The 15,748-nt window shown below is 49.4% G+C and overlaps 1 protein-coding gene across 2 annotated transcripts; it reads left to right on the forward strand.

The window, feature by feature from the left end:
• The first annotated feature begins 8,109 nt into the window (after positions 1 to 8,109).
• Positions 8,110 to 12,283, forward strand: CSTL1 (cystatin like 1). 2 transcript variants are annotated; one of them, XM_025001369.1, is made up of 4 exons: positions 8,110 to 8,431; positions 8,758 to 9,079; positions 11,373 to 11,486; positions 12,165 to 12,283. In XM_025001369.1, the coding sequence occupies exons 2-4, from the start codon at positions 8,870 to 8,872 to the stop codon at positions 12,246 to 12,248; spliced, it is 408 nt and encodes a 135-aa protein (XP_024857137.1). In that variant the 5' UTR covers positions 8,110 to 8,431; positions 8,758 to 8,869; the 3' UTR covers positions 12,249 to 12,283. The 2 variants fall into 2 exon arrangements, with proteins under 2 accessions (XP_024857137.1, XP_010809608.1); XM_010811306.1 differs by having other exon boundaries at positions 8,110 to 8,223.
• Positions 12,284 to 15,748: the final 3,465 nt, after the last annotated feature.

A 15,748-nucleotide genomic window follows, 5' to 3' on the forward strand; every position in this document is an offset into this window, starting at 1 on the left:
TAATGCAAAGTCTAGACCATTTATATTTGGGAATACTAAAGCAAAGGTAGTGATGCAATTATGAAAGTCACTACCAAAGGAGAACTTGTGACAGCTTCAAACTATTAATACATACACTGTGGGCTCTGGCACACAAAATACATCTAAGAAAATGAAGCCTGTCTTGACAGAGCAAGGCAAACGGGGTCAAACTCCTAGAAAGAAAGGTCACTAAAGCATACGTCACAGAGTTCCTACAGTGCAGACACTTCAGAGGCAGAAGGAAGCCTTAGCTTCTCAGGTGAAGTTTATTTATTTTCACTATATCCATTATTCTGACTTCAAAAAACTAATTTGGAGCAGAATTGGGAAAGGAGGAGGCAGGAAATTAGAGGCAGTACTCAATGTGGAGTAAAGAGAAAAACTGCAAAAAGTGGGCATGAGCATCTAAGAAGCAGAGCAGCCTCTGTGGATTTGGTGGCGGGACCAACCTAGAAGCTCCACGGGCAGCATCAGCGTGTTGATTAAAGCAGTTCCCAAAGGATGTTCAAGAAATACCGATCCCTAACCCCCTAGCTCTCTGTGTTGGCATCTCCTGAAGCTGGAGTCTAAGAAGTGTATGTTTAAGAAACACGTAGGAAATGGATTGGAGAGGAGTGGGATGAACTGTGAGATTGGGATTGATGCATGTGCACTGCTGTGTGTAAAACAGGTAGCAGGAAGCTGCTGTATAACACAAGGAGCTCAGCTTGGGGCTCTAAGACAGCCTAGATGGATGGGATGCAGAGGGTGGAGGGAGGCCCAAGAGGGAGGGGATATATGTATACAGCTAGCTCATTCACTTTGTTGTACAGCAGAAACTGACACAACATTGTAGAACAACTGTATGCCTATAAAAAAAGAAAGAACATGACTATTCTAGAGCGTCCAATTCATGCCCCGAATGTAACATAGCAGTTCACCATTGTGGCATATTTGAGTTTTGTCACATTTGGCTGTTACCAAAATACTCAAGTCCATCCCAAGATGCAAGAAAGGCTTTCCCAGAAGCAATCACATGGACCTGGCTGCTCTAGGGTGTGAGGTCTCTTCCCCTCCACGCTCTGCACAGGTGACAGGATCAGGAAATGTGTGATGCTTGTTGCCCACGGATTCCATACTTGCTGCTGTGCCTACTCCCTAACATCTATTTGTAACCAAATCAATACCAGGGTACTTTTGCAGTCATTTGTGGACATGGGCAGAGCAGGAGACCTTGGCATGCCCGATGCTTACGAGGACTAGACCATGCTGCTCTCTTGTTACAAATCAATGTCCTTCTCGTCGTTTATTTAGTGCCATGTTTTCCCCACTTTGTACTTTCTGTTGGTGATTTCACTATTTAAACTGTACCCCAAGCACCATGCTGAAGTGCTGTCTAATGTCTTCAAGGGAGAAGGCTGGACTGTGCCCTCCAGAGAAAACACGTGTGTTGGATGAGCTTCATTCAGGCATGAGTTGTGGGGCTGTGGGCTGTGAGTCCATGTTAAGAAGTCACTAAGATGTCAAATCAAATGAAATATGTTGTGTGAAAGAAGGTTACATGCTGATGGGTGACCAACACGGGAAGCAAATCTGCATTTCCCTGGGGGTTGAAAGGTGGGGCAGGATGATGGTTCAATCTTTGTTAATTCAGGATCTCTACTGACTTTGCAGAACTACCTCTAAGGGTGAGAATCGACCACTTTGGGAGGGTGTCTGGTAGACAATGAAGTCAAATCAGGGAATCTCTCCTCCCATTCCCCAAAACAAATGGACAAAAAAATTTAAAAATCCAGCAACTCTTCCCGAGAATGAAAGTAGGGAAACCTCTCCATGTCAGACCACCTTACCCCCAGCCCCACTCACCAGCCGCCTCGTGGTGCTGTCTGCTCTGTGGTTCTGACCTGTACGGACTACATCCATGGGGCCATGACCTCTGACTTCCTGTTGTGTTTGGCCAAAAGATGCCCAACCAGAGGTGGAGGGCAGAAGGTAAGAAACATCATGGCAGTTTTCCTTGGTCTCCTGGTCAGGTGACCATCTGAGGCTCCCTTCAGATCAGATCAAATCAGTCGTTCAGTCGTGTCCGACTCTTTGTGACCCCATGAATCGAAGCACGCCAGGCCTCCCTGTCCATCACCAACTCCCGGATTTCACTCAGACTCATGTCCATTGAGTCAGTGATGCCATCCAGCCATCTCATCCTCTGTCGTCCCCTTCTCCTCCTGCCCCCAATCCCTCCCAGCATCAGAGTCTTTTCCAATGAGTCAACTCTTCGCATGAGGTGGCCAAAGCACTGGAGTTGGCTCCCTTCATCCTTCAGGAAATAATAGTCCTGAGCCCTGGGTTCCTTCGCCCACAGCATTGCAGATACCCCCATAAGTAAGCCTCCTTTTGCTAGTGTGTCCTGCAGGGACCCAGATAGACATGCTCCCCAGGTTGTTGTCCGAAACCTTGAAACCCAGAACAGAAAAGGTCAGTGTGAGAAAGTACAATTTAGAGCCAGTCTCACTTTATGAACATGGATACAAAAATTCTAAACAAACATTAGTAAACACACCATGCAAAAAAAAAAAAAGAAAATCTTGATAGTTATGGACATAAATGGAGAAGGCAATGGCACCCCACTCCAGCACTCTTGCCTGGAAAATCCCATGGACGGAGGAGCCTGGTGGGCCGCAGTCCATGGCGTCACTAAGAGTCGGACAGGACTGAGCGACTTCACTTTCACTTTTCACTTTCATGCATTGGAGAAGGAAATGGCAACCCACTCCAGTGTTCTTGCCTGGGGAATCCTAGGGACGGGGGAGCCTGGTGGGCTGCCGTCTATGGGGTCGCACAGAGTCGGACATGACTGAAGTAACTTAGCAGTAGCAGCATCGGCATGGACATAAATATGAAATGCTAAACTTTAAAACTTTAAGAAGTTTTAAGTGAAAATACAGGAAAATAGTTTTATGACCTTAATTTCCTAAATAGACATCAGAACTGCAAAATGTAAGAAAAAAAATTGATACATTCACTCCATTAAGGACTCCTCTATCGCTCAAACAGGAAAGAATCTGGCTGCAATGCAGGAGCCCAGGGTTCGATCCCTGGGTCGGGAAGACCCTATGGAGAAGGGAATAGCAATCCATTCCAGTATTCTTTACTGGAGAATCCCATGGACAGAGAGAAGCGTGGCTGGCTACATTCCGTGGGGTCACAAAGAGTCGGACAAGACTGAGTGACTAACACACACACACACACATCATTAACAGTAAAGATGTATTTTTACCAACTTAGCATAGCTCAAACAGAAAGAGGAAACCACAACCCAGAAAAGGATATTTGCAGCACACCTACCCACAAATCATTAAGGATAAAGAAATTCTACAGATCAGTGGAAGACCGACAACCAAATAGAAAACACGAGCAAAGGACTTGAAGACTTGAAGGTTACAGCAGCAAAGTCTGGATCCTCTTCAGCTTCTGCTGCTGTTTGCCTGGGGAGAATGGAGGTATGTTCACAGAAAACCAGGCGACGGCAGCCATTGGCCTTCAGGGCCTGGGTGCCCTTTGTTTTCAGGATGGGTCTTGACCACTATTTAAGTGACATAGCCTGCTTTGTTGGTGGTGTTCAGTCATTAAGTCATGTCCTACTCTTTGTGACCCCGTGAACTGCAGCACGCCAGGCTTCCTTATCCTTCGCTATAGCCTGCTTAGGAGCTGATAAACCAACATCACAGGATTATGGGCACCATCTGTAGAAGGGTTGCATGAGGACAATGGCATGTGAAAAACCCACCACCCCAGGCCCACCACCCCAGAAGTCCCATGGAGACCTGGCCCTGTTACCTCTGACCTCCTGAGCCCCGTGGTTTCTTAGGTGTCTTAGTCTGGAAAGAGCAAATGTCCCCTGGGCCTTTTAGGGCGGTGCCTTGTCACGGCTGTCAGTCTGCTGCTGGCCTGCATGTGGGGGACCAGCAAGCCTCTGGCCAGGGTCAGCCACATCCTTCTGCCTCAGCCCAGGGACCAGGGCAGCCGCTGGCGGCCGGCAGTGCCTTCTATAGCCTCCATTGGGCAGGCATTCATCCAGCCCGGGCTGCTCCTTGCTGGGCTTGCTTTGAAGGGCTTCTGGCAGGAGGACGAACCGCAAATTGATTGGCTTCCTGCCTGGGTTCTATGCAGGTCAGCAGCCAGGCCAGAGCAGGACTGTTTAGAGGACGAGGAGGAGCTTGTCAAACACAAACACAAACCAAACAAGAAGATGGTGGAAAGCAGAACCCAGAGGGGGCCAGCCTGTTGTTTGGAGGGGCTCATTTGTTCACCCAAAGTGAGGAGGGGAGGCTCGGGAGCAATGCAGGTGGCTAGGAGAGTGGAACACCGTGACCCATGTCCCAGCCCCAGGCCAGTCATTCCAGAGGGATGGTGGGAAGGAATGGCAGGCAGCCCAGGGCCGTTCCACCTGCCTCAGCTCCTTCTTGTGCAAACAGCCCCAGGCACTATGCCCGTACTTCTGTACCTTTTATGATTCAACATCCACACGCTGTTTTACTGTGACACTGACTTTACATACTAAGAAGGTGAAGCTCGGCCAAGCAATAGTGGCGAGGCCTCCCCACCTCGACGCTCGGCTCCTGCTGGGCAGTGTCCCCCTCACAGTGGCCCAGGCCCCACCATGAGACCAGACCAACCGCCGCCCCATGGGATGTCTGCACCCAGCCTGGCCAGGCAGGAGTGCCCTCTACGTGCCTGCCTGCTCCCGAACAGCCTGTCCTGGAACCTGCCGGGCACCCTAGGGCTTCGGCTCTCACCAGCCATGTGACTCCCCCTGCCCCAGGACCCGCTCCACTTCAGATGTCTAGTCAGACCATAGTGCGATGAGCAGTGGTTTTGCCCAGCGTGGTCTATTCAGGCTGTGTCGCTGGATGTGATCAGGCCCCTTCCTCTGAACTTGTGGACTTGTCCAGGCTTCAGATTCCCCCTTACTCCCCTGCCACGGCCGTATCTGTTTTCACCCAACTGTCCCATGACCACACACAGCAACTGGGCCTCAGGCTTTCCCTTTCTGTGGGTTTTATGAGTCTCTGTTTTTCTTCTAGTTGTACCATGTTTCATGGACACGATGAGCCCCCGTTTCCCCTTATTTTATGGACATTAAATTGTTGCTTTTCCCCACAGCGTGTTCCACCTTTCCCCCACAGCATGTTCCACCTTTCCCCCTATTCCATGGTCTTGACCAAGCCCTGGTTTCCCCTTCTACCATGGACAGGACCACCCCAGCTTCCCACTTATCACATGGACATGACTAAGCCCTCAACTTCTCCCTCAACTGTGGAAACAACCCATCTCAGCCCTCTGATTTGTGGATGGAACACTGCTGCCTGACTCGTCTTGCCCCAGGGATGTCGTCCAGTCCCTGTTCCTCACTTTCCGTGGACAGGACCGGGATGCTGTGTTCCCGTTGGTCCACGATCATGCCCTATCTCATCCTTACTCTTGGAAAGAACTAGAGCGCTGCTACTTCCTCATTTCACAGATGTGACCAAGGCTCTTGTTTTTCCCTTAGGCATAGACTTGATAAGGCCTCCTACTTCATCCCACTTCCTCCTTTTCCTCGGATATGTTCATTCTCCTTTTCCCTTTCCTGGCATTTGACCAGGGCCCCTGTTCTCCCCTTATTCCATGCATATAATCAGCCCACATTTCTTAAGCAGATCTATTTGGTATGTTTGTGGGTTTCCTAACACAGCCCGTGGATATCACCTTCCCCTCCCCAGGTCCACAGACTGGTGGTATATCCAGGGTGGCTGTACATCTAGACGTCCGGGGCGGGCCGAGCTGGTCCAGGCCCAAGCACTCCCGCACATCACTCAGAATCCTTCTGTATCTGTTTCATGATTGCACACCTGCCATCCGGGCTCAAGTATTCTAAAGCTGCCACCTCCCCGAGCTGGACAAATCATGAAGCCATGGGGTCCGGGAGGACACCCTACCAGGTATAGTAAGACTTTCACACTGGAGGGTAGCCTAGATTCCAGGACACTTGGAGTCCAACGGGCCATGGGCGTGTGTGTTCAGAGTAATGGAAGAATCATGGAAGAGGGTGTTCCTGCCTGGCTTGAGAACAGGTTCCTCCCTTCCTTGTCTCCACCCTGATCTGAGATGAGTCTTTTTCCCCGTTTTCATCTTATAGGTGAAGAATCTGAAGCTGAGGAGATGAACCAGCTCCCCTAGAACCCAGCAAAGACCCCAGCAGAGCCAATTACAAACATGGGTCTCCCTCACCATATCAAGCTGCTTCTCAATGACTAAGAACCTATGTATTTATTTTTGAACATTTTAATCTTTATTTTGAAGTCAGTTCAGACTTACTAAAGGTTACAGCAATAGCATCAAGTTCTCCCATCCCTGCATGCTAACATCCTGTGTTAAATCTAGGACGACGGTAGAAACCAAAGAGTTAACATTTGTATTCACAGAAGAAATGTTCACATATTGAAGTAGGAGTTAGTCATTCGGGCTTATGTATGAAGTGAAGTGAAGTGAAGTCGCTCAGTCGTATCTGATTCTTTGCGACCCCATGGACTGTAGCCCACCAGGCCCCTCCATCCATGGAATTTTCTAGGCAAGAGTACTGGAATGGTTGCCATTTTCTTCTCCACGGGATCTTCCCAACCCAGGGGATCAAACCCAGGTCTCCCGCATTGTAGGCAGACGCTTTACTGTCTGAGCCACCAGGGAATCCCTAGGCTTATATATGAGTTGTGTTGAATTTTATGCTAAAACAGCCTGTTTGTGACCCATCAGACATACACTGTATATTTGCTTTAATCACTAAAGAAAAGGGCAGACTGTCCAGAAGTTTATAACATCTGAAGATAAGAGATAAATGCCTCCCTTCCTAGGATGCCGATGCTCAGACTCCTTGATGATAAGACTCCTCTCCCAGGGCCACCGGTGAACTGACTCTCTGTATACTCGCTGATCCAGTTTTTCTGAAACCCTGCAGGCATGTATCCCTGACTGGTTTGATGTTCTTTGTTCTAAAATGACATAAAACAGCTGACAGCCATGCTTCTTCCCAGAAGTTCCTCAGAGTCGTCTGAGTTATTGTGTCTCTGGCTATACTTCTCGGTTTGTCTCAAATAAAGCCCTTTTCTATCTCTGTTGCTGCTGCTGCTAAGTCACTTCATTCGTGTCTGACTCTGTGTGACCCCAGACGGCAGCCCATCAGGCTCCCCTGTCCCTGGGATTCTCCAGGCAAGGACACTGGAGTGGGTTGCCATTTCCTTCTCCAATGCATGAAAGTGAAAAGTGAAAGTGAAGTCGCTATGGGTTATTGGTTATTTGTGTCAACAGTTTTACGCTATTAGTCTACAGACTTTACCCACATTTCATAATTGTCCCACTAGCGTTGTCTGGAGCAGAATGCCATTCAGGATCCCACTTCAATGAGTGTTTTAAGCACAGGGAGCTCTTATGGGCTTATTGGTGCAGGTGATGGGGTTCAGGACAAGCTATCCCCAAATATGGCACCTTGGCCCAAAGACGGTCTTAAGCCAGAGGAGTCTGAAAAAATGGCAGAAGCACTTCCTTCCTGAAGCAGGAGATAAATGTACCAAGTGAAACCATCCCCTCCCTGCACATGAGGACAGAGATTGTCCTGGTAACCGGAGACGGGAACACAGAGCCAAGGAGGCTACGTAAACTAACCTGTTACCCCTTCACCATGGGGTACCCTGAACTCAACCCCTTCGTCTTGGCTACTTCACAGTTTTACTGTGTGTACAAGTTATGAAAGCCCCCTGTTCCGGTCACTTCTTTGGGTCTTCACTTTCTTGTGGAGGCTCCCAGGTACTCGTGAAAGCCCAGAAAGTTGGTAGCCTTTCTCCTGTTAATCTGGCTTCTGTCAGTTTAATTCTTAGGCCCAGACAGAAACCCAAAGAGTGGAGAGGAAATTTCCCCTCCTGTACAGGTAACACCTAACCTCTGGGGGACTGCAGGATTTAATTTCTAAACAAAGCTCACAGCTCATTGCTCCCTCACAGAAAGGCCAGGGTTACCTCACAAAGCTCTCCTGGGGTCACACCAAGATGGTAAGGGTGAGCGCTGGGGCCTGCAGGCACAGTTGGATCCAGCAGCAGAACTCTGTGGTCAGTGGATGGCAGAGAGCCAGTGCCAAAAGGGAAGCACGGGAAATAGTGGATCTCTGGCCTAGACAGCTGGAACCCACTGTAGGTAAATGGAATGTATCAGGCCTTCATCCCTTGGATCCCAGTTCAAGCATCACCTTCTCTGTAACCTTCCCCCAGTCCCACAGACAGCCTCTTTTCCGTCTGATGAAAGAAAGTGAAAGGAGCTGGTCACGTCTGAGTCTTTGTGACCCCATGGACTATAGCCTGCCAGGCTCCTCTGTCCATGGAATTCTCTAGGCAAGAATACAGGAGTGAGTATTCCCTTCTCCAGGGGCTCTTCCCAAGCCAGGGATCCAACCCAGGTCTCCTGCATTGCAGGCCCATTCTTTACCGTCTGAGCCACCAGGGAAACCCCTTCTCTGTCTGATACACCACCTCTTCTTGCCTGCGGGGTCTGTCCCGGGGGCTTTCCTCTTCATAGGGTATGAAGGGGGAGAGAGACATTTAGAAATCATACTTGCCTCAGTTACTGAGAAAAGTGAATGACCCTCTGCAGGTCCGTCGCGGGTCCTCTGGTCAAATCACGGGCAAGCCCCGGAAAGAAGGGGTCAAGGTCTCGGTTCTCGGTTTCACGCAGGCAGGCATCTCCCATGGAAACCTGCATTGGCGAGGGCGGCAGAGAGAGCAAGTGAGCGGACGTGGCTGGCACTTTCCTACCTGGAAAGCCCTGTGAAGAGGAGACCACAGAGATGGGAGCTGGACGCTGGGGGAACCCTCTGCTGCTGCTGGCGGCCCTGGCGCTGGTGCTGGGTCGACATCAACAGTGGCCTGGCTTCCAGGATTCCGAGAGCCCAAGGAATGTGAACGCCACGCTCACCTTCTTATTGGAGAACTACAACAACAAAAGCAATGACTCCTACCTGTTCGGCATAGACAAGCTGCTCCGCAGCCAGGTGCAGGTGAGACAGCGGCACAGGTGTGGCTCCCAGACAGGGCCGGGGTGGGGGCGGCTTCCTGGGAGCTGGCCCCGCAGGGTCCCTCAGACCCCGAGCCCCCCTGAGTATCCCCTGAGCTTCTCAGCTGCTCTTCCAGGGGAAGAATTGCTTTCATTCAGAAATTTGCCAGAGGAACAGCAACCGAGGATAGTTTCATTGCCTTTATTATTCCTCTCTTTTGGCAAAATATAAGCGTTCATGCCCAGGGCTTGAAAATCTGGATCTGGAGATCGTAGCTGTGTCCTTGAGAAACCCAGAATGATACAGAGGGCCTCTAGTTGGGTCCTTTCAGAACCTGGAATTACCCATCCTCTCTCATTTTATTTAACGTATAAAGTTTCTCTGAAATACATCAGTTGAAGGATAATAGAGGAAAGCAAAGCTGTTTAAAAAACACTTTTGTTGCTCCAACCTGCCCTCAAGGTTAGACAGTAAACTCTATGAGTTAGGGCGGCGACAGTAATACACCTTGGTTCAATTTGCTGGATTTGGGAAAATGACTGACTTGGAGATCAAGGCTCTGGTTAGAGAGAGGGGAGGCAGGAATGGAGACCAGGGTGGGGCGGGCCCTCGGGCAGTGCTGGTGTGACCCGAAGGGCCTCACCGGGCGTGGACAGCGGCCGGTCCACCTGAGTCACTCCTGCTGCGTGACGCCAGCACACAGGCCCGAGGACACTGAGGTGACGTGGCCACAAGGTGGCGGCCACTCACCACACTCTGCCCAAGTTGGCCTTTTCTTCCCGCTGTTGGTCCCTGGGATAGAGCTGGACCTCCAGGAGGCCAGTAACAGAGCTGCTGAAAGTGAAGTGAAAGTGCCAGTTGCTCAGTCGTGTCCGACTCTCTGCGACCCCGTGGACTGTTGGTCCTCTATCACTAACAGCTAACTGAAGTGATTGTTCACAAGCGAACTTCTGATATCATTCGGCTAGATTAGTGCACAGAGAGAGTGCCCCTGAGGGGCTGGGTGACCTGGGGCTAGGCCCCTGGGCAGGCCTGTATGCTGCCCATTGACTATTTCCATCCGTACCTCTCAACGGGCAGGGAGGGGACACCATGGCCATCTTTGCTGGGCTCCCGGTGCCACTTCTGGTTTTGACACCCAGCTCCTCCTAATTGTGGGGTGTTGGTCAAGCGCCATCCAGACTCTCCAGGTCTCAGCTTCCTGACCTTCGAAGTGGGCTGAATAAGAGTGAAGTAGCACCTGTGAAAACATTTATATCATCACGATCATTCCTATCATGATTTAACAAATAAGTCTAACAATGAATGAGAAAACATTGAGCACACTGAAGCTTCCCTGGTGGCCCAGATGGTAAAGAATCTGCTTGCATGCACAAAAAAAGAATCTGCCTGCAATGCAGGAGACCTGGCTTCGATCCTTGGGTCGAGAAGTTTCCCTGGAGAAGGAAATGGCAACCCACTCCTGTATTCTTGCCTGGAGAATCCTGTGGCCAGAGGAGCCTGGGGGGTTATAGTCCATGGGGTCGCAAAGAGTTGGACACGACTGAGCGACTAAGCACGGGGGCACGAGCACACTAAAAGTTTAGTTAACTTTGCAGCTAGCGTTCTAGTTTCTTCACACATGCAGGGTGTGCTGAGGGTCAGGGAGAAAACTCTTGGCACCAGTCTTGCTAGCTGGTTGGAGACATCCTTAGATGAAGAGCCAGGAGCCCTAAATCCTGATGTCGGACCAGGCCCACATCCTGACATCTTTCCAGGGGACGCCGGGATCAGGGTGGTGGTCTTATCCCAGTCCTCTTCCCCTGCTGCTCTGCCCTGAGGTTTTCTGGGGCCTCTCCTCCCAGGAGCCATCCCACAGAATGCCCAGCCTTCTCACCGCTTTGACCACTAACTTTGAGACAAGGCAGCAGGGAGGGAAGATGAGGACAGAGGCAGAGCCCAGGAACTAAACTAGCCCAGACGGCTCCGTCCACGCATTCTGAGAACCACGGTGCAGACTTGGGTGCATGATGGGACTGCAGCCAGGTTGCCTCCCTGGTCCCAAGGATGAGAGGGAGACAGGTAAGAAGCCACCTGTGGCTGCAGCAATAGAGCAGGTACAGAGCAAGGACTGGGCATCACACATCCCAGGTGGTAATCAGGGGGCACTGGGCATCCTCCAGCAGGTAGGGAGGAGGCTGAGCCCCAGGAACTGATGAGGGACGGAGGCTCCTGAAGGTCTTCTCCTGTCCCAGCTCCTCCAGGAGAGCTTCAGCCATGCTGGGAGTCAAAGCTAACAGCCTTTGCTTCTTGGTAGCTGACGACGGGCGTGGAGTACCTGATTACCGTGAAGATTAGCAGGACCAAGTGCAAGAGGAACAGCACGAAAAACCGCTCGTGCCCCATTCAGACCAAGAAGAATCTGAAGAAGGTGTGTGCTGGCAAGCAGCTGACAAGGGGCTCCAGTCAAGGGGGCAGCAAACGTTGCACAAGGAAACGTGGATAGGTGTCAGGGGCCCTGTGGCTGGGGCAGAGCCAGGACTCAGCCACGGGGCTGCTTGATGCCATGGGTGGCACCCGGGGTGGGGAGGGGAAAAAGGAAGCACCGTAACTGGGCATCTCTGCACCCTGGGCTGGCACCGCCCCGGCCCCAGGTCTCTGGGCTGCCGGACCCCTTGCCCACCTGGTCCACTTCCTGGACCTCAGGTGGAAGCGGCTTTACTTTCCTTGGGGACCTTGTTCTGTCTTGGTCCGCATCCCTGGGTCCCTCTGGATTGTCCAGTCACCTCCTTGTCTCCCGACCTGTGCCCTCCTCCTGGTCCCTCCTGCAAGTTGGCAGGCCTGAGGGTCTCTCTTTCTGTGCCCGGGAAGGAAGTACAGGAGGACCGGGTCGGGGAGCCCAGGATGACATTCCTGTGCTGACTCGGACATCCCCTTTGCCCCCAGCATGTGCCAGCGAGCAAAACCCACCTCGCTCATGTGGTCGGGCCTCAGCCTCAGGGCAGGGTCCAGACTCCCCAAGCAGGGGCGGGGGGCAGGGGCAGAAACTTCTTTTCGTCTTCAAGAACCAATTCCCCGAAAGCTGACTGTTTTCTTTCTTCTCCCACAGAGTTTCATTTGCGACTTTTTGGTGTACACTCTACCCTGGATGAACCATTACCAGCTCTGGAACAACTCGTGCCTGGATGTATAGATGCACGTGTGCAAAGATCCTTGATGGGACCTGGGGCCACTGTGCTGTGTGCTTTGTGCTGTAGAATCCGCCAGGCCCTCATATCCCTCATCGAAATCTCGTCCACACTCACATACACGTGCACACTCATGGCCGCCCAAAACTCTCCCACGTGCACTCACACTCAGGCACGGAGTTGATGGTCTTTAGGCGGCTGATGCCATTTGAGCAGAAGGCTGTTAGTTCTTTGGGGGAACCTCATAACTTAGTTCCCACCCTCAGTCACATCTGAGCTTTTCTTAGTTCAGGTACCTTCAGACTCTGGCCTGAGCTTGGAGGGCCCAGTTTCTGCCCCATGCATGGATAACTCTATGACTGACACCGGTCTCTGTGAGTACATCAGGGGTCCCAATGCCCACCTCCAGGCTCAGGAATTCACTGGGAGGACTCTCAGGGTGCTCAGGGATGTGATTATTACAGTGATGGATACAGGACAAAATCAGCACAGGGAAGAGGCTCTGGGGGAGACATCACAGACATCAGGCACAGGATTCCAGCATCCCTTCTCGGGGCCACTACATGGGACACCCCTCATTCCTCTAGGAATTCGATGGAATGTGTGCCAGGGAATCTCCCTGGGGACTTGGTGCTGTTCACATGGGCAGCCTCTGCCCAGCATGTACCGAAATCGCAGATTTGCGGAAAGAAAACAGGTGCTCAGCATAAACCCCATTGTTTGTATAAACATTGTAGACAAAGTGAGGCCCTCATCGCTGAGGGAAAGTTTTATATCAGCGTCGGAGTGGTTTATCATCCAAGTTCCCAGGCTCCAGCCAAGGCCAGCTTTGCCAGCAGGCCTTTCCAAGGACCCTATCTTGGGCTGGCCGTGGGAGCTTTTCTTGACAGAGGGTTCTTGAACCTCTCTCTGGCTCACGGCTGGGGGAGTGAGACCCAAGGTGTCTTCCCTCATGCGACTCACAGTCGAGCAGAAAAGATGTGCCCTTCACCACCAGTGGATCAGCTGTGGGCTGAGTGCTGCCCCCCGACCAGCTGGCCTCCTCCCTGGGGACCAGTCTCACCAGCAGTCATAATGGCAACTGGAGAGAGTGTTTTCAAAGGGGAAGAGTAAACACATGAGCAAAAACCTCCCATTTGCCGGAAAGTCCTGAGTCAGAAGAGAGAATGGAGGTAAAGGGTTAAAGGTGGGGAAATTGTTGTGCAAAAAAAGAGGGATGTCCAGTTTTGCAAATCTGATGTCCTAGAGGGCTGCCTGGGGACCTGGCACTGCCTTCTACCCTTGCTCGCTCATTATCAGAGTGAGAGTCCTATGAAATGGCATCTTATCACCCTGCCACAGGCCAAGAGCCTCCAGGAAACCTCTGTGTCCAGATCCTAACATCCCAGCTGAGTTTGGCCTAGTGGCTGACTTCTAGAAATGGAATGTAAATGGAGATAAACTGTCTACACGTCTCTTAAACTGGTAGAATATTGATGCGAGTAGACCAAATTATATATACGTACTGTAATATCTAGAGTGACCACTAAAAAGTGTATGTAGAGACACATAGCAAAAACAGAATAAAAATACATGAAAAAAAAACAAAAACAGTATAGATACATACAAGTGGAATTCTTTTAAAAAATGTTCAAGAAACTCACAGGAAAAATAAAACAAATAAAAAGCAGAGAGAACAGAGAGCAAATAGCAAAATAGACATAATCACTGACATATTAATAATTATATGCATGATACATACAAGTCACATGTAAATTGTCTCAATGAGGCAATCAAAAGACAGAGATTGATAGAGTGGATTTAGAAAATGACCCACCTGTAGGCTGTCTACAAGAAGCTTTCCTTAAACATAATGATATAGGTAGGTTGAAAATAAAAGGGTGAAAAAAATTTTATTATGCAGGCATTCATTGAAAGCAGGAGAGCCTACATTAGCATCAGATGAAGTTGACCTCAGAGCAAAGATTGTCACCAGAGATGATATTGCTATTTAGTCTCTAAGTTGTGTCTGACTCTTTTGCACCCCTATGGTCTGTAGCCCACCAGGCTCCTCTGCCCATGGGATTTCCCAGGCAAGAATACTGGAGTGGCTTGCCATTTCCTCCTCCAGGGGATCTTCTCAACCCAAGGATCAAATCCGCATCTCCTGTGTCTTCTGCATTGGCGGGGGAAATCTATACCACTGGGCCACCAGAGAAGCCCATCACCAGAGACAGAGGAACATTATAATGCATCCACTCTGGAAAAGCTTGGCAGTTTCTTTTTTTTTAAATCTTAAAATATGTTTTACCACATTACTCAGCAATTGCGCTCCTGGGCATTTAACTTAGAGAAATGAAAATTTAGTTCCACACGTAAATCTTATATTAACGGTCCCTAACCTCCAGGATCTAATGCCTGATGATCTGAGGTGGAGCTGATGTAATAAAATAATAATAAAGTGTACAATAACTGTAGTGCCCTTGAATCATCCTGAAACATCCCCCACCCGTCCTCAGCCCATGGAAAAATTGTTTTCCACGAAACTGGTCCCTGAAGCCAAAAAGGTTGGGGACCACTGCCTTACATGATTGTCCATAAAAGCTTCTTTTTTTTTCATTTTTTATTAGAAAAGTTTATTGAGGCTTAACAATCAGTGAAATACACAGATTTTAATACACTTTTGATCATTTTTGACAAGTGAACAAATACCTACCCCCCAATCAAGATACAGAACATTTTTTCACCCTAAAAAGTTTTATTTTTTGTGCTAGCAATCAGTCAATGGCCCTAGAAGCAGCCCCTTGATCTGGTATCTATTACTGTGGAAAAGACTTCGTACAAATGGAATAAATCAGTGTATACTCTTTAGTGTCTGACTCCTTTTATTAAGCTTAATATATTAAAGATTCATTCAGTTTGTTGCATGTATTGGTAATTTGTTTCAGGCATACCTCATTTTACTGTGTTTCATTTTATTATGCTTTGGAAATACTGTTCTTTTTTTCCCCACAAATTAAAGATTTGTGGCAACCTTGTGTTGAGCAATCTATTGGCACCATTTACCATTTTTTCAACAGCATTTGCTTACTTCAGATCTCTGTGTCACATTTTGGTAATTCTCATAGTAGTTCAAACTTTTTCATTATTGTTATAGTTGATATGGTGATCTGTGATCAGTGATCTTTGATGTTACAATTGAAATTTTTTTGAGGCTCCACGAACCATGCTCATAAAAGACAGTGAACTTAATAGATAAATTCTGTATGTGTTCTGACTGTTCCATGGATCAGGCTGTTCCCTCATGTTTTTCCCTCTCCTTGGGCTTCCTTATTCCCTGAGATACAATATTGATATTAAGCCAATTAATAACCCTATTCTGTCAAAGGAAGATTCACATGTCTTTCAATTTAAATCAAAAGCTAGAAATGATTAAGCTTAGTGAGGTGGGTGGTGGTGGTTCTCGCTAAGTCGTGTCCAACTCTTGTGACTCCATGGACTGTAGCCCACCATGTCCCTCTGTCCA

The sequence above is a fragment of the Bos taurus genome, chromosome 13 (genome assembly GCF_002263795.3).
Source record: "Bos taurus isolate L1 Dominette 01449 registration number 42190680 breed Hereford chromosome 13, ARS-UCD2.0, whole genome shotgun sequence".
Lineage (NCBI taxonomy): Eukaryota > Metazoa > Chordata > Mammalia > Artiodactyla > Bovidae > Bos > Bos taurus.